The sequence below is a fragment of the Schistosoma mansoni genome, chromosome 1, assembly GCF_000237925.1.
Source record: "Schistosoma mansoni strain Puerto Rico chromosome 1, complete genome".
Taxonomy (NCBI): Eukaryota; Metazoa; Platyhelminthes; class Trematoda; order Strigeidida; family Schistosomatidae; genus Schistosoma; species Schistosoma mansoni.
In genome coordinates this window covers 57,664,921-57,688,748 of record NC_031495.1, presented here as the reverse complement: position 1 = coordinate 57,688,748, position 23,828 = coordinate 57,664,921, and the positions used below count along the sequence as shown (strand labels likewise).

General features: G+C 32.1%; 1 protein-coding gene across 1 annotated transcript; it reads left to right on the top strand.

Annotated features, from left to right (window-relative positions):
- Positions 1–1,104: 1,104 nt before the first annotated feature.
- Smp_157530 (hypothetical protein) lies at positions 1,105–22,406 on the top strand (the record flags this gene model as incomplete). The annotated part of the gene is made up of 7 exons (XM_018794992.1): positions 1,105–1,156; positions 1,197–1,295; positions 2,731–3,132; positions 3,723–3,936; positions 6,422–6,480; positions 13,196–13,233; positions 22,038–22,406. The coding sequence occupies exons 3-7, from the start codon at positions 2,742–2,744 to the stop codon at positions 22,404–22,406; spliced, it is 1,071 nt and encodes a 356-aa protein (XP_018649349.1). The 5' UTR covers positions 1,105–1,156; positions 1,197–1,295; positions 2,731–2,741.
- Positions 22,407–23,828: the final 1,422 nt, after the last annotated feature.

Sequence of the window (23,828 nt, the reverse complement as noted above, 5' to 3'; positions counted from 1 at the left end):
GAACACCAACTCTGAGATGCAGGTACATCCAGTTGATGAGTTCCAAATAGGACGAAACGCGTGTCCTGGATTCCACTGTTAGCCACTATCCATCTTTGCTTACCATGCTTGCGAATTTAGGCTATATCGAGTCAATACGCACAGTAAGCACATATGCCAATTGGAGACTGACCAGTTGCAGTCCTAAAAACATCAATGGGAAGATTCAAACAAAACAATACTAAGTGAATATAAACCTCTAAATGGTTTCCTGTAATATGCATTTACAAATGAAATAAATATCATAGGACGTAAAACTAAACTAGGTACTTATAAAACCACTAAATCTGCTTCTACAAATCAAAGTGATTACATAAAATATTTGTTTGAAATTCTGACGATTTGTAGAACAGATGTGTATACTGATTACGTTTTTATTTAAATGGAACTTTAATTTCATCTTCATAATATCTTTTATCAGCTATTTTCTTGGCTAAACAGCTATTTTGTTTGAAAGACTATCCGATTAAAAATTCATCAGTATAGATTAACATAAGAGCATATCAATCGCTAAAGCGTTCTAGATTAACCTATAAACTAGTTTCATATTCCAGATGCCGTTATACCAATCATTTTAATCACATGATTCACATAACCAGTTTTAATAAGTATGCATGACCTTAACTAAAACGAGCAATCCAATTCACAGAATGAAACCACTTATTTTATACGCCTTCTGTGATTATTGATGACAAGTTACTGGTTTACAGATAATCTAGCAATGAAATCATTCCTCTCGGAACACCAACCCTGTGTATCGGGCCATTAGGAAGGCCCATGGACCGAGGTGTGTTAATTCTTAGCTATAATTAACGGATAGAACGGCATAGATACTATCTTCGTAGCGATTGGCCAATTTTTAGAATATAAAGTTTTAGACCTATTAGGTTCAGCCAATCAGATGTTAGTTACATTGTCTGAGCCTTCAGACAATTTAGATCGATCTGCCAACACAGGTAAAGCAGTTCAAGGTCACTAGCGCTTGATTGGTCACTTCACGGAGCCAATTGAGTGATTGACCATAGTCCAATGAATCAAGGTTCAGTTTTCGCTCTCAGTGATCATAGTGGTTGACCATTTGGCTGATCTGTTTGTTTTGATTCGTGACTTGATGATTGTAAGGAATTACTTTATGAAATAGTGTTTGGATTTTCAAGACCACTTTAACCTTTATCTTGGTGGGACAAGCTGTATCTTGCATTACCTTTGACAATTTGTCATGCTTTCACATTTCTGTGTATAAACCCTACTAAAACGTGAGTTTCAGCTTACAATGTTTTCTGTATTATATATTTGCTAGTCTGAGAGACATTTTCATAACTATCTGAGTTTGTATTATTATGATTTATGGTGTGTTGTAATTACTCAGATCGCTGCTCAGAACAACTTGAAGAGTGGTGTATAACTTGTCGAAGTATTTTATTGAGAGATATTTTAATTATGAAAGGACTCTAATTATGATAAGTTGACTGTAAACTTGAAACTGACGCAATTTGTTTTTATTGTGTTTTCGAAAAGCTTTCGTATCCAAGTGAAATGCATTCATGTCCGCGCCAAGCTATTCAATCTATTTAAGCCTATATTTGGGGGATCAAAGCAGATGGATATCTTTCAGTGCTCATCGTTCGACACCAGGTTAAATCTGATTAAAAGTTGGGTTAGGTATCTCAACTGATCAAACATAGGGTTAGTTGCGTAGATGCCGCTTACATAAGTTCTCTCAAATTTCGTTTTATTCATTTATAACGTAGTCTGTTATACAATAACATCCAACTTGTAACACTACTATGTTTTCAATATGCTTAGTTCCACGCAGTTTCAGTGAGACAATCAGTCGAATGAAAGATGGATACTGTACAAATTCGTTACTTGGTTTAAATACATTATCATCATTGTTAAACTGTGTAAAGTAATGATATTTAGAATCTTTATCTGAACTAGTTACTATGTGGTTTGTTCATATGCACCACTATTTGGCAGAATGATTTTATTTTCTTGTCTGAAGTACTAGTAGTCACTGAGACACTATCCACTGTTAGGTTCGTATGAAATGAAAATGCCAGAATTTCCAATACTTTGGAAATTTCATATTTTGTGATTTAAAAAGTACTCGGAAACATCTTTACTGAGTTTCACCTCGCACTAAAGTTGGAAGGTTTGTTTGAGGAACAATAAAAAGTTAATGTTTTGTTTTCATCATCATTTTACACTATAATTCGTTCATGCGATCAGTCTAAATACTTCAGTTAATTTCGAGATTTAGATTCACTAATTTATGGTTGACAATATCTAGTATACAAAATGGTTTCATATAAATTGTTTCTCAACGATGAAGATACCTTAGAAATCAATAACGGGAATCCGCAAACTATTAATAAGTTGATATTAGTTAAAAAATCATTTATGATTATGCTTTAAATTCACTAATTATCTTGTAAAAATACTACCATCAAGCTGATAGATTGGATTAGATTATCTACATAAATGCATCATTTTTGAAATATCCCATGGTTTCTTGTTTGATAACTTCCTAGTTAACTGCAAGGATTGATTTTTTACATTCATGGGAGTTATCGTTTTACATTTAGATTACAGAGAGAAGTTTATAATACCTAATAACATTCTTGTTTGTTGGTCTTAAGCTGTTATTGATTATTTTTGGTTTTTTGTCCTCATTTTTCTAAAAATTAGTTGTACAAAAAATGCCGAATCCGCGGGAGTTTGTTGGAGCTAGTTCAGGTTCTAGGAGAGGACGTCGTTCATATCCAAAGGTTGAAACTTTTAATAAAGGGTTAAATTGTGAACCTATAATATTTCATCGTGAATATGCTAAACGAATTTTACCTCAGTCTTCAAGAGGTAAACCTAGAGGCAAAGCTGGTCGCCCTCGAAAATATAAAGTGGAGGTTTCGAAAACTTACCAGGATTCTCCACCTATTTCTGAAACGTTGGATTCATTTGCTCGTTCTCCTAGTCTTTCATCAGATAAAACATCATGTAAACGTCAACGCAGATTATCAAAAGATGATCCTAATTCTATTCCTCGTCTTACTAGTCAGAAGTCTGATCGGTCGAATATTAAGATCAAGTCAGGTATGAATAAACGTTTTTTAGCTTTATTGACTGCTAGAATAATTTGACCAGTAGGTAATTCAAAAAGCATCATTAACTTTAGTTCAAGTAGTTGACTGATCTGTAGCTAATAAACAGAACAGTGAGCAGTTAATCTGATTAAACCACTGTCTGCTTACAATTAAGAATATTGATTTATCTGGTTTACAGCTTAAATAATCTGTTTGGTCAGTTGGTAATGTTTGTTTGTTTATAAATCTTGATTGAATATGTTTGTGGAGATTAAATTACTCTGGAGAAAACTTTCATTCCTACGAATTAAAAAAAACACTCATCATTCCAGCCTAATGGCTTAGAGAATTTATGTTTTGGTACAAGACATGAATGTGGTGAACTAGATTTTACGAGGAAATCATTAACAAGGGCTGCTCAGGAGTTTTGGACGAGAGTGAACCATATGTACGATACTCGTTAACTTTTTTTATTTAACTAATTGATATCAGATAATAATTAATCTCATCTTAAAATTTCAATTCACCTTCATTTATTTTTCTTACTAACTTATTTAGTAATATCATATCACACTGACTTATTCATTTTGAATTATTTAGATGAAGCTCTCTACAAACTGTCAGTGTCTCAGTCTTCTGAACGATCAAGTGATGATCCGTCTGTTAAGGTTAAAAATTTTACCTGTCACGAATGTGGAATGCAGTTTAAAACTAAAGGAAGATTTGACAAACACATACCTTGTCGCGTACATAGAAATTCTGAGTATTTTCAGAAACCTCATTTAAAGAGAGGCAGAAAATCCTTGAATTCAAAGTAAGCTTGGTGTATTTTAAATATAATGTTTACTTTTAACCAAAGTGAATTAGAATCAATTGTTACCAATTACTAGTAATCAGTTGACAAATATATGATGATTGTATGTTACTCAAATAGTCACATCGATTGATGAGGATCATCGGAGAATTAGTATAAACACTCATGATTTATGTGTTTGTGGGATCTGAACTTTCAGAATGTTCAAGTATTCTTTTTTGTCCCGTTATTGTTCTGTTGTTACTGTTTCGATTCAGTAGCTACACTGTATTTGATTTTGACAATGTTCTTTATCATAAGTCAACTACTATAGATTAGTTTATGTCATTTTACAGAGTACCCTTTCAAGCATATTATGTTAAACTGTTTGTTCCCAAGTTATTCATCTACATTAAAATGACAGTATCTGAATTCTAGTTCAAGTGACAAGGCAACATGAAAAATATCCAAAACCTATAGAGCTTTTTATATTATAGGTTTAACTTCTAAATAATGGAGTAATCTCTATGGTATCTAGTACTATCACCTAAGAGGTAGCTGAGTTGAGATTTTTTCCTTTTCTAGAAGTGAAGATCCGAGATATTGTTATACAATGATTAGATATTTTGTCAGATATAGCTCATAACGTAACTGACTTCTCTTTCTTGCTTTTTAATTTCTCATAGATTATCTAGGTCTGTTCTTTGTTTTCATTCTAAGCATATGATTGAAGTGAGTTAATTAACATGAACTGTGAAGTGAGAAATCTCATTTTTGCATCATTAGTATATCAAAGTAATTTATTCACACGCTTTGAGTCTCAATAGATTAGTGAGAATGTATTCATTAAGCCGGGAATGGTGAATTCAGAGACTTGTGACCATAAACTGATCACATAGTTTAAGAGAAATTATTATAGAAAAGGGAATTCACAAAACGGAAAAAGTCTTTATTTTCAAAACATTGTAAGTATTTGATGCTGAGAGTGCTCTTGTTAATTTATGACGAAATACTTTGTAGATGTGATTCGATTTTATTAGTCAACATATCATTCACAGTTGAAATCTAATATTTTTTCTAAAGCAAGTATTTTGTTTTACTGAGATCATAAATAGATCTAAGTTAGGTAACCATTAAAAACTTGGGATAAAGTCATCTTAAGCGTCATAATATGATTTATTTAATAATGTAAAGTACAATATATCTTCGTAATTAGATTTAACAATGGGTTAGATTTTTTATAATTCAATCATTTCCGTCACTACACAAGTCATACTCTATCCTCAGTTGTCTTGATCGCTGAAATTTGTAGCTGGATTTCATGTAGTATACTCCAAGAATTATCATCGTTATTATGCTTGATCAACCATCTTCATTATCTTTAACTTTCTTTTATTCAAAATTTACATAGTTGCATTAATCTATTCATTTTCTTGTTCACTTATATAATGAATGTTTTATTATCATTAGTTTCAACTTGTTTTTAATTCCAAGTTGCTATAATTATTTAATAAGTTAGTTAACATTCTTATCTAAAACGAAATATTTGTGTCATTTCGTGATTGGCTATATAATAACTAGTTGTTATCTGATTGGTTTATAAAATTGCCTATTGTTTATTTGGCCGATCTCATATGAAGACTTAGAATTTAGTTAGGGGAATAGTCGTTTTTAGCAGTATATTTGATTTTTTAGTGTTCAATGTATATTTTTTCATTGTAATTTCACAATTGAAAGTCAATAATAGTCAAATATGACAATTTGGTGTAATTATTATTTCAACCTCGGTTTAGGACATATAAACTTTTAACGATTCTGGTACAAAGGGCTGCGTTGATATTTGCTCTTATCAGATATATTACTACGCATAATAATGATGATAATAATTATCTATGGCACATTAGTGCATTCTCTCGATGTATGGTTGATGGTCGGGGTTATCTTGAGTAATCAATACGAGAAATCTACTGCTTATTGATTATAAGACAGTGAAAGCAACAGTAAAACGCACATGCACACAGGAAACTGCATAATCTTGTTTTGATAGACGATTTGTTTTAGATTTACAGGTTCTTGGTTCGAGTAGTACATATGAAATCTGCAATTTATTTTGGTTGGGTTTGAACAATATAGTAATGTGTTGTCAGTGTGTGTGTAATTCAATCGCTCAAAACATCAACTTTCAGCGATTACTAGACGATAGCCAGTAGTGCGTTAAATATTGACAAGCGTCTGCTGACCCTATATATGAGGAAAAAGGTTTGTTTTCAGGGATCCTATTTTATTGTGCACACAACATTATGATTACTTCTTAAGAACAAAGAATTACTCATTTTGTCAATTTTCTTTTAAAAGATGATTACATTCAGGAAATATTTTCTTACAATTCTGTTTATATTCATCAATGATGACCAAAAAGTAGTTTGTTGGATGCATTTGGTTTAAAATTGTTTTTTTATTTGAATGTGAATACCATTATACTAATTAATTCTTGTAATTGTTCTAGGTCATTGAACAACATTAAGCTTCCTTCTTGTTCAGTCCAGCGTACAAATAGTGACAACGGTAAGTGAAATAAGTTTTTTAGAGGAATTTTTGTTTGAATATTATGGTTTCTCCCCTCTGTGAAATTAACAAAATTTTCATAATCGATTCGTGTACTTAATGTAGGTAGTTAATCGTGGTATGGATAGACCATCGGTAACATCTTCAGATTCGTTATTGAAAAATGTCAAGACACATGGATTGTTAAAAAGGAAATGTCAGTACTGCATACTATTCTTGTGTTCTATTCATTGGATGTGCGATATATGCAGTAAGAAAAAAATTTTTTTAGGTAACAGGTAGTAGGTTATAGGTGTTTTTAGAGGAATGTTAAAGATAGGTACCAGGTTTTAGATTGAGAGGGTGTTAAGCAGTAAGTTTTTTGCGTGTGACGCGAAATTTCGATTGTTGAAATTGATGAATAGAATAGTAATCGAGAGATGAACGCAATGATTTAATGTGACCGAGTAATGGGTACTTACGAGACAGTATAATTCACTTAAGCCCCTTAATGATTAGAAGTCAAAGACAAGACCAATAGTAAGATGAATAATTTTTCATGTGATAATTAATATGCTGATATGCAAAATATGAACACAAAATAAACATAATAAAATGTCATTCTCCAATCGTCTAAGACCTGACTGATGAGCCTAATATTTGGGCATCGTATTAGAGGGTAAGCTAGTGTATGGTGTTATAGACTTTCAATGGTTGAACATTTACCTAGGGAGGTTTAGACTTCTTATATGAGGCCACTGAAATAATAAGTTTTTGGAAATGCCAGTTAACATGACTCAGCATCGATCACAGTGATGCTTATTGACCTATTCTGTGCCTTTTATGTTCTTAATATTCTATTGACTTCATACAATTTTTCTTATTTATAAACTTAAATAAAGAGGAGAAGATATCGTAGCAGAGTAATATGACTTCATTGATTTCATGGATCCTCTTCAGCTGCTTACAACCTGAAGCCGTAGCATTAATCATTAAAACAAAAACAAATATACGTACTTTCTATCGGAAACGTTTATAATAAATCTAGTTAATATTAAGAGACTAAAATATGGAAGAATTGATGTTGTTCAAAGTTTGCTTATTTGTAGGTTAAATATATGAATATCCTAGAGGAGGATCGTAACAGAAATTTGTCGTCGAAACCAAAGATAGATTATATAACGTAGACTAGTTGAGTAAATCTCAGAAATAAGAATCAAAGTATTAGAAGTTCTAATGGTTTTAGGTTCTCAAATGCTAAGGAGAATCCATGCAATAAATGAATTCATGTTATTCTGTTATGATATTTGTTCTTTTTTTATAACTGAGGGTTATTACTCAGCCATAGAAAACCAAGTGAGGAAAGAGTATAAAATACAACTACAGATTAATAACATTCATCAATCTCAAACTACTACAACAAGTTCATCTTAGAGGCAGTTAGTTCAGAAAATCGAGTTAGCTTTTGGTTAAAAATAGTCCACCAGTCGTAAGGTACTAATAGTTTGTATTGACAAATTGTATTCGACTCGGTTACTTCGATGCAGTTTACATCAAAAGGTAAAATTTATAGTCAAAAGGCCGTAATCAAACATATTTTTCACCTCGTTTCTTTGAGAATAATGATTTATTATACGGGTTATCTTTTGTTAACTGATTAGTACATGTATATGTTAAACTTTAGATTCATATGAACTAAAGATGGAGAATTCAGCAGACTTGTGATAGTTTTCAATTTTGTCATGAATAATTGTTGTGACGTTAAATATTTTTAAACTAAAAGGAAATTAATGCTTTTTTCATCTACAGTTTATATAAGTTTTTCCAAGCTTTAATACACCTGAAGTAATTAGGGGGAATTTTACCTAGAATTTCTTCGCTGGACCAGGATTACTTTTTGTGTATATCAATGTTTCCAATTTTAACTGAGATTAACATATATGTTTGTATTCGTGCAGTCATGTGCTTGTTTGTTTGTCAATGCGTATGCAAACATGAGTACGTATAATACTTCACCTGTCCTTCACGTGGTTTTGATGCTAATTCACTGTAGTCAATACATCATTTGATATTGCGATCGTCATTAATATCAGTGAAGTGGAAATACAGTTTAAGGTAGTTTTAACTTCTTCAGTTAGTGAAGCGTCAAATGTTTTACTCAATTTTGCTTTTTTCTCCTTCCTTTCTGCTTCATTGGAATAGAGTCATATATTGTAATTAGTGTCTACTGAATTCATGTTTTAGTGTATTTATTAAGAGTTCCTTTTTGAAAACATTTTTGAGGTTCGCTGACATTCTCAAATACATTTCTCAGTCCAGTTTACAATGCTGTATTATCCAATCCAATATAGTATACTGTTAATTGTATGTGTACATATAAAATTTACCCTACAATGGTACAATTGACTCTTTTAAACAATGTTATCCTATTCAAGTCAGTCAGTTATATTGATCTTTAACATAGGTTACATTTCCTGTAGCAAACCATTTGTCAAACATTAATAAAAGTGATTGGTTTGCCAACTTTACATGAAAGTTTAGATATAAAAAATATTTTAGTCAGAAATAAGAGTTAAGAAATAGTAGCTAAAGAAAAATCACGAACGCTTTAGTGAGTAATAATGCAGGAATATAAAAGACAGCTGACCTCTGTTAAAGGTCATACATCCAATCTTGCGAATATGTCGTTTTGTGCTCATTCCATCTTGGATATATGTATATCATTACTTGTAAACATTATAGATACAAGGTTTATCACTTGTCTATTAGAAGACATATTTGGTCAATTAAGTTCTCTTCATAATTGCTAACAGGATGTGACATCGGTATGTTTCTTCGTTCGTGAAACTCGTTTCCCGACGCACTTGTCTACCTTATTAATTATTGAATAAAGAGGTTTATAAACTAGTAGACTTCTTTCGGAGCACCCTAATACGATAACAGATTATCTACTCTGTTTTTTTATTTTTCATTAGAGTTGGACCTTTGTCACAGTTTCTAAACCAAGAGTGGAGTTGTATGAGCTTTTTCTCTAGGTACATTCACAAATAATGTATTTTAAGTATTTAACTGTTCGGTACATTTAATTACACTTTATTTACTTGTTTCCTATGATCTCTTTCTTATTATTGTTTATTATTGTTGTATCGTTATTTTCAACTCGTCGGTATTCTTATGTTAAGATGTTGCAACTTAAACTGAAGTAAATCTAATTCAAGCCTTACTTTGTTTCTGTCTAATATGTTAGTGCTCTTTAAGTTGTCACAACGGTCGCTATTTTGTTTGCTTAAATAGACTTGCTTATGTAAAAAAGAAAGTGAACCTGATTTGTGAAGAAAAACTTTGTTTTATTGAAACTTATTAAATGATTAATCAATGTTTCTTCCATAAACTCAATTATGGAGTTTGGTCTCATTTGGAATTCCATTACACAAAAGACTTATTACCGTGATGGTAGTAAAAATTTCAACTGATGTTAAAATGGCAAATCATAAAAAGACTATTATTATTATTCGTAAAGAGTATATATAGCAATGGTGCATGTTTGTTCAGAAATAGAAAGTGATAATGTAGTTAATTTATGATCTAATCATCTAATCATGAATAACGTAGCAATAAATTATTTGATTATAGCACTAAGGTATACAAGTTAAATTCTCTCAAGGTATCATCAAGTTTCTTTTATGATCACCCCTATGTTTGCCCCCGAATGCCCTGGTACGGCCGAGAGTGGGGAGAGTCCGCTTTGCCTCTCGCAATGTCCTCACATGGCCACGCGTATATAGCCTCTGCCAAGGAAGTCCTACTCACTGCCTTCTCGAGGCGGGGGTGTTGTTTACGAAATTGAGAGGACGAAAAGCGAATGTCCGGCACTTTAACCGGGTCGGTGGACACGGAAAGTTCACCTAGGGGAGTTGGAAAACCCTGATTCCAAATCAATGGTGCATATGAGCTCCAGTATCCTGAGGGAACAAGTGGCGTACGAACCAATCGTCGGTCACCGGTTTTCATGGGACTGCATCTCCTTACGTTGCTCCACTGCCTTGTGGATCAGACCTTTAGGTCAAAGGCTCCGGGTGTGGCCTCCTAAGAAAACCACCTGCTTCAGTTTGGGCACCCGGGCAGTATCACAGCCCTCACACAAATCAAATGAGATTTGTGCGGCGCATATATATCTGGTGCTTCCTTGTACCAATATTTGTGTGTTTAAATAAATAAATAACCTCTATGTTTCGCTGTTTGATGCGAATACATATAACATGGTAGATTAAAATTGTGTTTAACAAGAAAATATCAAATGTAGATAAACTATTTCTGGTTACTGTTTCAATTTAGCTTTTGATTTCTATATTAAATCTTAGAATCAATCTAAACAATTGAGTATCGGTTTTTCACTGTTTTACTGGTGTTTACATATTGAGGAGCCACAATTATTTCATTTAATAATTACAAATGGTGAACATTTCTCTACGCCTTTACGCCGTAAATGAATATTGTCGAAAAACTAGTTTTTTACCTGGTTACTAATACTACGAATTGATGACCAAATTAAACCTAGTGTCGTTGGTTTGAAGCTATATTTATCGTGATAAGTGTCACGGTTTTAAGTATTAGTTATTATTATTAGCCTTATTCAATATTATATTTTTGGTACAATATAGAATTCTCAGCACAGAGTATTTCAACAAGCCTTCGTTTCTTATTTCTTGATTAGTCCTGACGATAAATATTGAGTGACCCCCAATTAGATGTTAGCAGTTCAGGAACCGACATCTGAATAATGTACATTCTTTTCGATGTATATTGCCAGCAACCTCAGTGTCTCTAATTATGCTCTTTTCTAACTTGTATAGCGCAAGGTCACGAACTTCTCACAAACGCACCTGAATAGGTTGTGCAATTAATTGACATAATGATCTGTCGAAACAAACAAAAGACAGATAACTTGTTGAAATATCTAGATGGTAGGAACAGGTAGCCAAATATTCAAGCAGACCGCTTAGTTGATTGTTACCTGTTATATATATTTTGATTACCACGTAGTTCAACCGAATGAATCAACAGAACAGCAAACATCGCCTATCGGGGTAAGCCATGGACAGGCATACGGGATCCATGTGCTAATCACGTCAGTCGATGAAGATTCACTATCTCATCAACTAGTTTCCCATCTTCTGCGAGTACCTCTCAAAATTGGTCACTCGGTTGTTCTACAAGGCTTGAGTAATGCTTCGAAGACACCTATAATCGAGAACCTTCATCCTACGCATATCTCCTACTTCCAAAGACCGTGTTTCACGCTCGTAAAGTAATGCAGAGCGGACTACTGCGAAGTGTCGGCTACTCGATGACTTCACGTCGAGTGTTTAAATTGCTGTTATTTTTCTAAATAGTCTTTTCAACTCCCTTAGTACACCTGGAAATGATCAGTTTTTTATGCTTTTCAATTTCAGTAATTCAACTGGTATCACTTCTTAACAGTCAATAATTAATTTAATAACTAATATAATCAATATCCAAACTGATTAAATGGCTGTTTAGCGACAAAATCACTTGACTTTCGTTCAACAAACAACAAATACAAACCCTACCTCATCTAGTTCAGTTTAGATAGTCAGCTAGTATTATAGGCCTTTAAACAAACAAAAAAAACTATGGTTGGAAACTGGATACATGAAAGTTTGCATGTCTTAAATATATGATTTAAGAGTACTGTGTAGACAAAAAATACACATCTTTTGTTGGTCTATTAAGTACATGCAAAAAATATACGTCTGGTCAAAATATACAGCTACTTTAATCGTGAACATTTTGTTTGGTTTTTATCGCTTTCTCATATCCTATGTATTTACGGTAAGAAAGCACTTTTAATATCTAGTGAATAGATTTCATTAGTTGTAATCATGAAAGAAACGAGAAAGGTCACTTACTCTAATGATGGATATAGCAATTACCCATACACATTCCATAGAATGACCTTTAAATAGATGATCAGCTTACGAACAGCTAAGATTGATTTATAATTATTTTCATTATGATAATGACAAAAAGCCATAGATTTGTACTTTCTAATAGTTATTGAACACGTCTAAACTTACTGTTGATTCAAAGGTAAAAATGCTTTCACTTTAGAAGTTATAACCTTCAACTCATCATAATCATTGTGCCTTAACGTCTCTTTTCATCTTGGCGATTAATTCCATTGACAATCACTTATTTTTTCATAGAATATAAAATAGTTTCAAATGAGACAGTTTATGGAGATTATGTTGACTTAATTGTTTCATGTAAATATGACGTTGGATTGATCTGTTTCCTGTAATCACTTAAATATTATCACGTATTTCTATGGAATACTATTACACATTACTATTTATGGGCTGTTATAGGATTTTCACTTACCATTTTTATAAAATCATCATTATTGAATAGTAACGTATCGACATAGTATTTTATAATAACTTTCGCTTAAATTTGAATGAATAGTTCCACATTAATTGTGCAGGTTCAACAAATTTTTACTATTTGGTTACCTAAACTAAAGCGTATAAAACTGTTTTGGGAGCATTCAAACCAGTGATTGAAAATGAAGTACTTGATTTACTTACACATGAAATTATTAGTTATTGAATTGATACAATAAAATAAGTTTTATTACATTGCAATAGTTGTATACATTTGACAACCTATGTTATTTTCCTATGTATATATTTCCTTATTTTTCTATATTTTCTAGTGGATGAAACCTCATTACTTATTCGTATAATTGGTAAAGTAAGTAAAACCTTAATTTCTTTATCTTAATTTTAATGTTTATATAATTTATAAATGAATTGTGTGTTTGTATATTAAATTTTCATTTCAATTTGTTATAAAAAGATTGGGAATGTTATTGGTCTGTTCACATTTAAATACTTTCGATTTCTTTTCAATGTAACAGTTTAAAACAAAAAGTTTATATTTTCATAGTTGAAAGCATGAGTCAATTGAAGCTAGACCACCAAGGAAAAGTTGGAAGTATTGGACGGCCGTTTCGTTTTATTGTGGGACTGACTCCTCAGCAGTGCGCATCCACGATCTCGCCTCGCGAGATTCGAACCCAGGACCTACCAGTCTCGCGCCAGAGCACTTAACCACTAATTAGTCTGTAAAATTATTTCTAAATTACATTTCATTTTTAATTTGGTTATTGACTATAGGACTGTTTTTTTTCTAAAATGTTATATGACAAGATAACTTCTGTTCTTCTTATTGGTGGATGATTATTTTCATTACGATAATATAACTAGTACAAAATCTGACCACAAATAAGTTCACTATGGAATTCGTATTATTTTGTTTCTTTTTGTAATCTACGTCTTGATTATGTTTACACCTTAATATGGTTACACATCTTTTTTTTACCTAAACATACATACATCAAAGGAATGCAGCTAAAAAAAATTCAATAGTGGGAGTCTTAAGAATTTTTTTTCTCTCTCCTAAAAATAGCTAGCTGGATACGTTGATATTGCATTTTTAAAAGACATGACATATCTTGTTAACTATAAAAATAGGTGTCATAGATTCTAGTAGTTCACAATCAAAATTTAGAAGATTTTTATAAGCAGATGTAGAAAGATCTATTTAAGGTAACTGTAAATAACAAATGAAGTAAAACTATCAAGAATCAGTCGAGTTGTCGGGCTGTTATTGCAATTAAGTATTGAATCTTGACCTTTGCTAGTTGGAAGTTATCTAATGTTTGTATTCTTTTTAATAGTGAGAATAATGAATTGACTTGATTGAAAGCGCGAACAGATCATCATCATCATGGTTATCGTTGTAATATTTAGTTCTATTCTTAATCAGTTAACTTGTCCGCTAATAAATCAGTTTAACTGCATGAAGAGGAAATTAAGTGAAACTGATTTTAAAATTATACACAAAAATATAATTAGTGGATCTATCTGTGAATAATATTGTCTCGTATATTATATATATAACAATATTATAAATTATAACCACTTCACACCAACCAATTTGGGAGTTAGAGCAACCATTGGGTTGGATTGTGCTTGAGGTTATAGGTGTACACTAGAATATTATGGTTCTTCAGCACTCCCTGAACTTTATTAAATCAGGTTGAAATTATTTGGTGATAACAATAATCTTCAGCTTGATCATTTTGTTTAGTTGATAAATTGTTTATCATGTTGGAATGACTACACTTAGGCAAGCTAGAAATCATTATCACCAGTTCATCATGTTTCTTTTCTTCACGGTACCATTGTCTAAGATTCATCATTATCAGGAACTAATATGTTCCAATAAATAACGCATCTTTGAATAGCTTTATGTATTCATGTTATATTTTTAAACTATCATTTTAAGATAGTTGTGTTGTTTACAGTATTGCTAAAATACGATTAGATAAATGAGAATTTTATTCATTGAATTACTTGAACAAATAGATTTTGTTTAAATCTAGAAATTTTTCACAATCGTACTACAGTTCATTCAAATTGTCACATATTCTAACGTTAAACAAAGAATAAAAAATCTTTATTCAGTGGACAAAAAGGAATATATACACACATATATATTAACAAATTGTTTAAAGAAAATAAAATTAATGAATTTGTTCACATTATTGTGATTAATTTAGGATAGAAATTTAATTTAACGGCTTAAACATTTGAGTTTCAACCATTACATTGTGCGTACTTGATCACGGTCACACAAATGACTGATTTACGACGTAAACTTCCATAAACAGTTCAAATAAATAGTCAACTTGTTTAATAAACTAGTATCTAAGCGCTTTTCCTCATATCTCTTTGTAAAACCTGTTAGTGTTGCGCATTTTATCCGTATCTGATTCACTAATGGATGTTTATGTCTTAGTCCGTGAGTATCATAAATTAATCATAAAATGAAATTCAGTTACGTATATCATCTAATTGTCTCTGGTTAAAGATTCTATAGTAACGAAACTCAAATCAGTCTAGTCAACCAATGTAAGTGATAGCTTGTATTGAACGAAAAAAAGAATAACAACTTAATCCACTGATTCTACCTTATTTATCTAGACTTTCACATGAAATCTAGTTTTTTCTGCTTATTTAATACCTGGAAAATATCAAAGAATAAATAAACTTCTAGCTTATTCAGATTGTCTACATTCACTGACTATATTACATAATCAATGATATATCAAAAGCGATCTTACTATTCCACTATACATATATCTCATTGATAGGTCATCATAAATGGTGTAAATTTTAAAACGTCAATCGATCATTCAATCTCTATGCATTTTTTATTATATTAAAAAGAAAATGTGAAAAGTCCTCCTTGTGCCTCTGTAAATTATACTATATATATATATATATCCCGACCGTGGCACAAATTCATGAAGTCACTGACAATTGGACTGAGCCATGCTGGTAGGTGTAGAGCACCTGGTTGGGATTCGCGAGATGATAGCAATCGATGGTTAGAGACCTTGAATGACATGGCTGAAAATCGTTTGCAATGGCGAAGGTGCATCCACTTTTTGTGTTCTGCCAAATTCTAATCTTCTGAATTCTTCATGTCTCTAGCTTTTTTTCTCTTCTCAAATTTATTTCATTGGGTTATACTCCTTGAATAACATCTTCAAACCCTAATCTTTCACATAATGCTTATGCTCTTACTGCTTCTACCACTATGGGATTTGAATCGACAACTACATCTCTGTGCTGATGTGGTATGGCAAGTCGAACTGATGTACGTACGTACGAAGTTCTACGTTGTGACTGATATATATATATATATATATATATATATATATATATATACTTCTATCTCATATTAAAATCATTTACTTTTTACTGTGGGTTTCTTAGTTATTCATTCACTTTTTAATTGATTATTTGTATTCAATAAAAGCAAGCAAGCAAGCTAAAGAGAAAATTATGCCTGTCTATTTTTCTAGAGTAATAATATTATCATTATTATTATTATTAATTACCAATAAACATTTATTTAAATGTCCTTGAGTTTTAATCAATGAGAAATCTATGTCTACATAAAATTAAGAAAGTTAAATTAATTTATTGAGATTTATATACACTCTATTACTATTTATAAACGCGTGGATGACCACACACATACATAGATATGTAGATACATGTATTATGCTTATGTGTTACAAGAGTGCGTGTTTTTTGTGCTCTCTCTCTCTCTCTCTCTATATATATATATATATATATATGAGTGTTAAATTGAATCGTTTACTGTTACTTGTTAATTTATTTATTATGACTAACATTATCATTGAGTATTATTTTATCATTATCAAAAGGGGTTTGGGGTGGAGATTTCGAGCATTTTATGATCTCATTTTATAACTTCATGATCTCAACTCTATAAATTTACTGAAATCTCCACCGAACCCCTTCTGATAATGATCATGTGCTCACTAGTGACTGGCTCCATGAGTTCCAGTGAGAATCAGTAACCAGTGGAGTTCAACCAGGTCTGTTGGGAGATATCAACTCACTGATGGCATTGGTGAGTGGTTGCTCAATTTCGTGGATCGGTCGAAGTTAGACATCAACACCGTTGGATACCGGCTCAGTGGTCTATCGGTTAAGTGCTCTGGCGCGAAACTGGTAGGTCCTGGGTTCGAATCTCGTGGGGCGGGATCGTGGATGCGCACTGCTGAGGAGTCCCACAATAGGGCGAAACGGCAGTCCAGTGCTTCCAGGTTTTCCATGATGGTCTAGCTTCAATTGACTCATGATCTCAACTCTATAATATTATTTTATCAGCTTTCAATATTGATAAATTTATGATTTCATTGATCTTATATCTCTATATATAAACTCTATAGGTTAATGCTATACATTTCTAATTGTTATGATTAAGTAATTAAGAGGTTATTAAATTTATATTTAGTTTTATGCCAAGTTAAGAATTGTAAACAGTGTTGATTGAATAAAAAGATATTTCAATCATTTTAATGCTGAATTCTTAACGATTAAGATATTGATTAGGCGAAGTTATTAATTAGGAAAGTGCAACAATTTAAATGGATAAACTTTTGTGTACTCTATCACGTTTTTGGGCGCGCCTTTATTTGTTCACATTTTATTCTGAAGATCATTTATTGAAGTGGATGGTATTTTAAATACAGTTCAGCAGAAATAATGGAATAAGGTATATTTATAGAGTATAATAAATGTTCAATATTTTCCATTGAATACCAAATCAGAGTCCAAGCTGATTGAGTGAATAGTTGGAAAATAAGTTATGTTTAGTTGTATTTAACCTTACTAGAAAATGTAGCAAATATCACAGATTGTAGTAGGAGTTACTTGTGCAATCTAACACGAATTCATTGACGTTAATAATAATGATCATTGGGTCCCGAACCAGTTGTCTAGACGGTTATCGTTTTGAAATTTCGAGGTTCGATATCATAGGAGGTTGTAGGTAGGGATCAATGAATCATAAACTAGAACAAACCAGCTGTTTAATACCCTTTGATTTTCTATGTTTCTTCAGCTGATGTCAGTCTCTTACGAAACCTTAGTTTTAAATGGGTTGTGGTTCTTTACAACCTCATCGTAATTTCAATCATCTCACTTGATATTTTATGCTATCTCAGCCGGATAAATCTCTTAAAACTAATATTATTACTATCATTGGTTTTTTGTTTGTTTTAAAGTTGACCTTGACAATTTGTTATATAGTACAATTCATTTTACTTTATTTTGGAACACAAATACACTGAGGTCATGGTTTATTTATCATAGACTAAGTTATTATGTCTCAATCTGTACATGTTCTTTTTGAATCGCAACTTGTTATCGTTTAATGTTCTTTTCGTATTAAACTGTGTTATAGAATGAATTATATATCGTTTTCGCCCAATTAATTCCCATGACCTTTTATTATTTGCTGACTATAAAACTATTTAAGTGATATTTCTTATTGTCATGGAATTTGATGTGTACTATTTTTTTTAAAGAATTACGTTTAGTCCAGAAAAAAAGATCATTTTTACGAATCCGTAACTCGTAGACACTTTACGTTTGCATTTTACGGAATATGGATTCAGTCAGTCAATCAGTCATAAGCAATGTGGAACTTGGCACATATGTGTATCGGTCCAAATTACCACACTATGCTTGGTTAATGAGAGTGCAGTAGGAAAACAAATACCAGAGTAGTGGGATTAGTAATAGTAGTAGAAAAGACTGGACATAGATAATATGATTCGAGAAGAAAGTATGAATTCGGAGAATAAAAATATAAGATAATTCTAAAACACAAGATCTAATGGGAAATAAAGAGTGAGGGTATGTACGCCACTGGGACCGATTCTGTGCCATGTCACCCAATGTCTCTGACCATTGGTTACGATAACTGCGAGGACAGCAACCAGTTAGGCTGCCCGTATCAACACTGTCTATTCCTAGAGCCAATGACTTCATAGATTTATACTGCATTTTGGTTTGGCCACTCTTATTTTCCATCCAACCTACTTTTACATAAGCAAATGTCGCACATTGAGCTAGCCAATGGTTGAGGATATATAGTACATGTCCCATCCACTTGGTCTGTAGATTAATTTAGAAAGATACTATAGGTTATTGGATTACAAAAAATGATTAAGATGCCATTACCTAAGAGTTTGTTTAATGATTAATTAAACTTATCTAATTGTGATTCTCATGACTTAAATAATCTGACCTGTTTGGGTAAATATGTGTGGTTTTGAACTACTGTAATTTTCCATTCAAATTAAATGATCTTGTTAAGTCTATTATTTTTGTTGTAAATCACTTGATTAGGCCTATAATCCATTAGTTTTACAAATAACTCACTAACAGAGATTGATATATATAAAAGTTTTTAGTCAAATGATAAAGAATCCAGTCCCCTAAAGTTGTCAAGATTATTATCTTAACAGTAACTCAGTAGTCTTAAAACCAGTTTGTATGCTTTATCGTCCGAAATCACCACTATATAAAGGGTATAAATGTACACCATTATGTAGTCAGTTAGTTATTACAACGCAGCACCCTCTGCATCAATAGGCCTCAACATACACAAAGGAAAATGCAAGATCCTCAAATACAACACGGAGAACGCCAAGCTAATCATACTTGATGGCGAAACTCTGAAAGATGTAGAAGCATGCACGTACCTGGAAAGCATCATTGATGAACAAGGAGGATCTGATGCAGACTCAATGGCGAAGATTGGCAATGCAAGGACCGCATTCCTACAATTGAAGAACATATGGGACTCAAAACAACTGTCAACTAATTTCAATGTGAGAATCTTCAGTGCGAACGTCAAGACAGTTAGTTCTACTGTAGAGAGCTGAAACGTGGAGAACTACTTCAACTATCATCAAAATGGTACAAGTACTTATAAACAATTGTCTACTCAAGATACTTAATGTACGTTGGTCGGATACCATCGGCAAAAGCCTACTGTGGGAGAGAACAAATCAGCTTCTAGCTGAAGAGGAAATTGGGAAAAGACGTTGGAAGTGGATCGGACATACATTAAGGAAATCACCAAACGGCATCACAAGGCAAGCCCTAACTCGGAATGGTGAAGGTAAGCGGAAAAGAGGAAGGCCAAAGAACATTTTACGCCGGGAAATAGAAGCAGATAGGAAAAGGATGCTGCTGGGCGGCCTACGCTCCTCCACGAGGGTCAACATGTGTAAGTAAGTAATTAAGTTCTATCTACATATAATAGAGATAGTCGTATTATTATGTAACGTGTATGTTTACTGTTACCTAAAATTATTTCATAATTTATATTACATTGTCAAATTGATTGTACAACTCAGCAACCACAATATATATTTAATCACTTTGCTGTACAAAGTTTAGGGATGCTACTTTGTTGAGGTTCAAGTAAACAAACTGGAATATAAACCATGATAGAGAATTATTTTATTCTGTACTAGGATTAAAATAAAATGTCAGTTTAACTTGGCTAACTGAAGTTAGTCTTGAATTGATTAGATATTTTGATATCATATGGCAACTCATTAGAAATTGGGAAAAAAATAAAAAGCCCAATGTTCTCTCACTTTCAGGTTCTGTAGTGCTACATATACCAAATTCTATGCAGTAGTCTAACCTAGAAAAAATTGGAAAACATGTAACCAGCTGATAATTAAACTATTTTTTTTTAAAACTTCCTTGACAAAGTAAATCAATCTATCCTTATTTGTTGTGAATACAGAAATATATGAGTTTACTAAACTGTATACTTATTGCGAAAGGTCAAAGTGAGGTCAAAATTAAATGAGTCATATTCGAAAAGATCGTATGGCTGAAAACATTTCTGAAAAATTATTTTAGAGTATTAACTAATCGAAACCTAATTTTAGTCAACAGAAAAACAAAATTAGTTTTTGACAAATTACAAATGTGTGTGAGTATTTATTTTTATTTGAATGGCTGATTATTTATCTTTGAATTTCTTCTGCAAAGGAAAAGTAACTGAACTATTATTTCAGTGATAGTGTAGGAGTCTCTTGTGAAGAAACTAGAGGGTGTCAAACCAAGATACGACATCAGTTCATGAAGTCTTTGGCCATTGGTCTGAACCTCATATGATGAAGTTCAGACTGTCTGTTAAGATTCCACGCGATATCGTGACCAATGTCAGTTGGTTGAAGGTAGTCGACAAGAAACCCAGGACCTAGATTTCGTGCTATTTGGCACTCTTTAGGAAAGACTATCTATAGTTTTGAGGGAATGTACTTCGAGCTATTCGTTTTTATAGCACTAGAGTATTTACTTTTTATTCTATCCAGTTTTATTTTGTACTTCTCTTGAGTTTATGTATTGTATATGTCGATTAATTCGAGAAATTCGCATCGCAAAAGTCCACGTGTCCTGTTTACTGAAAGATTTTCTAGTTTAGTATTTCAGATATAACTTCAGTGTAATTTAGTAATAAAATCTAGGTTTCTACATTTTTACATTTTTACTGAATGTTTTGTATAATAGTTAATGGTAATAACTGGCTACTTCAATCACAGTAGGTTTTTTAATAGTCTCTTCACCCTTAGCTTGGATCAACGTTATTCATTATGTTTAGAAATATAGATATAATAACTAACGGATACTTTATTGTCCAGAGTTCTACATTGTTCTCATCTTAGTTATATTTTTACTATTAACCTTCATTATACAAGAATCCCTTAAACTTGACCTCTACTCTTTCCATTACTTCAAAACGAGTAATTTCTTTCGGACACAGATTTTGTGTCATCTTGAAGTAAACTTAACTGATTGCATAACTCACTAATGATGATAATAAATAGTAAAGTCCTATTGAATTTTTTTTAACTCAATACTATCTGTTGATGTGAATAGTAATCCACATTTTATGGGATTCATATTTTTACTCGACCAATCGATCTTCCTCAAAAAAAATTAAATTAACTTTGTAACTAACCTCAGAAGATCCAATGATAACTAATTTATTACAGACTTTAAATAAATGTGTCGTTGAATTAAATTTCTTTGTTTTTTTGCTCCCCCATTTATTCCGTCAACTTCACATATTAGCCTCCAAAGTCAGACGATTTCATCACATATTTGAATGACGAGCCAAACGAAGCAAATGATGCAAATTTCCCACCTAGTAAATCATCTATTACAGGAATCCTAAAATTCCATCTTTCGCCCAATCAAACTATTGAATTTTTGGTTTGTGCAAATAAATTAGCTGTGAAACAGTGTATTTCAGCATTGGATAACAGTTTACTGATTGGTGATGATAGCACAGTATTTGGTGGGATGAATAATTGTAATACAAAAGAATATTTAACAGAATTAAACACTGCTTCTCCATCGCTACCGCTCACTTCATCATCATCTTATCTATCTACAGACCCTATAATAAGTAAGTATATTTGTTATCAGTCAAGCTGTTAAATTAAGTATGTTACCTAGTTTACTAATGAAACCGAATTTCCCAATATACTTCTCTTTTTTTTCATATCATCAATTTTTTTATTATTTTTAGTTTGGCATATCAGAGTTGTTGATAGACTATTTATGATAACTCAGTGGTTGACTCACTTTGACACATATTTTGTATAATCCAGGGACAAAATGAATGAAGTTTAAAAAAGATTTGAGTAATTACTGAATTCACATTACAACGGTCTTTAAAGGACAATGTTAACCATCAACATCTAATATACACGCATTACAAAAGTGTCAACTTTACTAGTGCATGAACAAAATTTATGTGAAGCAGATTAGTCTGTGTGTACTAGTTCGGTATTTCAAACCTCGTCAAGCAGAACAACAATGTTGAAAACTGTGACTTACCGATTGAAAAACATGTACAAAAATGACAGAGCTGTAGATCTACTGTTTGTTGAATAGTTGATCTGATAAATAGTCAAACTCAAAGTATAATATTCCCCTTAAATTTATATGGGTGAAGCAGGGAAGTTCCATCGTCTTTTATATCCCCTTACAGACAAATATTCTTTCTGATTTGTTTGTTATTTTTCTCCACCAAGATGCTATGTATTTTTAATTATGTACTTCAGAGTAAATAAATACATCAAGTAGTTGGTCTAATGATCTTTCTTTAGGGGTGGGGTCACTCAATAAATAGTTTTAGAATGATATAGTTCTAAACACGACTCCAAAAAAGATCAACAGCCTACTAGTGTTTGGGATATTAACTTTCATACTACTTAATCTAATTTCAGTGACTAGTTTTTTTGAATTGTAAACAAAATATTAAACTCAATTTTAGTAGCTGATCTAATTACTTACTTATGTCTGTTGCCTCTTGTGTAGCATAGGCCACTTATCAGTATTCTCAAGTCAACTCTTTCTTGGTCTTGCCTTTCTAGTTGTTCGCAATCTCTATTCATCCCTCTGATATCTGCTTCCAATTACGAGTGTAGTATGTTCTTAGGCCTGTCTCTTTTCTTTTTACCTTAATGATTCTGGGTTATAGCTTGTTTTGTGATGGAGTTCGATGATTTCCGTAATATGTGCCCTACCTACCTCCACTTTTTTTTTTCGCAATTTCCGGCTTATCTGGAATGTGGGTTATTCTATTTCATAATAGTTTGTTGCTGATGGTATCCGGCCAACGAATATTTTAGAATCACAGTATGATTAGATAACGCTTTAGAGGATAAGCAAAAATAATAATTTGAAAAGAAGTGTATGAAAGATAATTGTTCCCTCGATGAATATGACAAAGATACAGAAGTAAAAGTCGTACAGCAGATAATAACTATTAATCGAAAATTAGGTATTAACAACTAGTATGCAGAGAGAGAGAGACTGCACATGCTGCTTTTACATACAGAGTCCAAGTTTGAG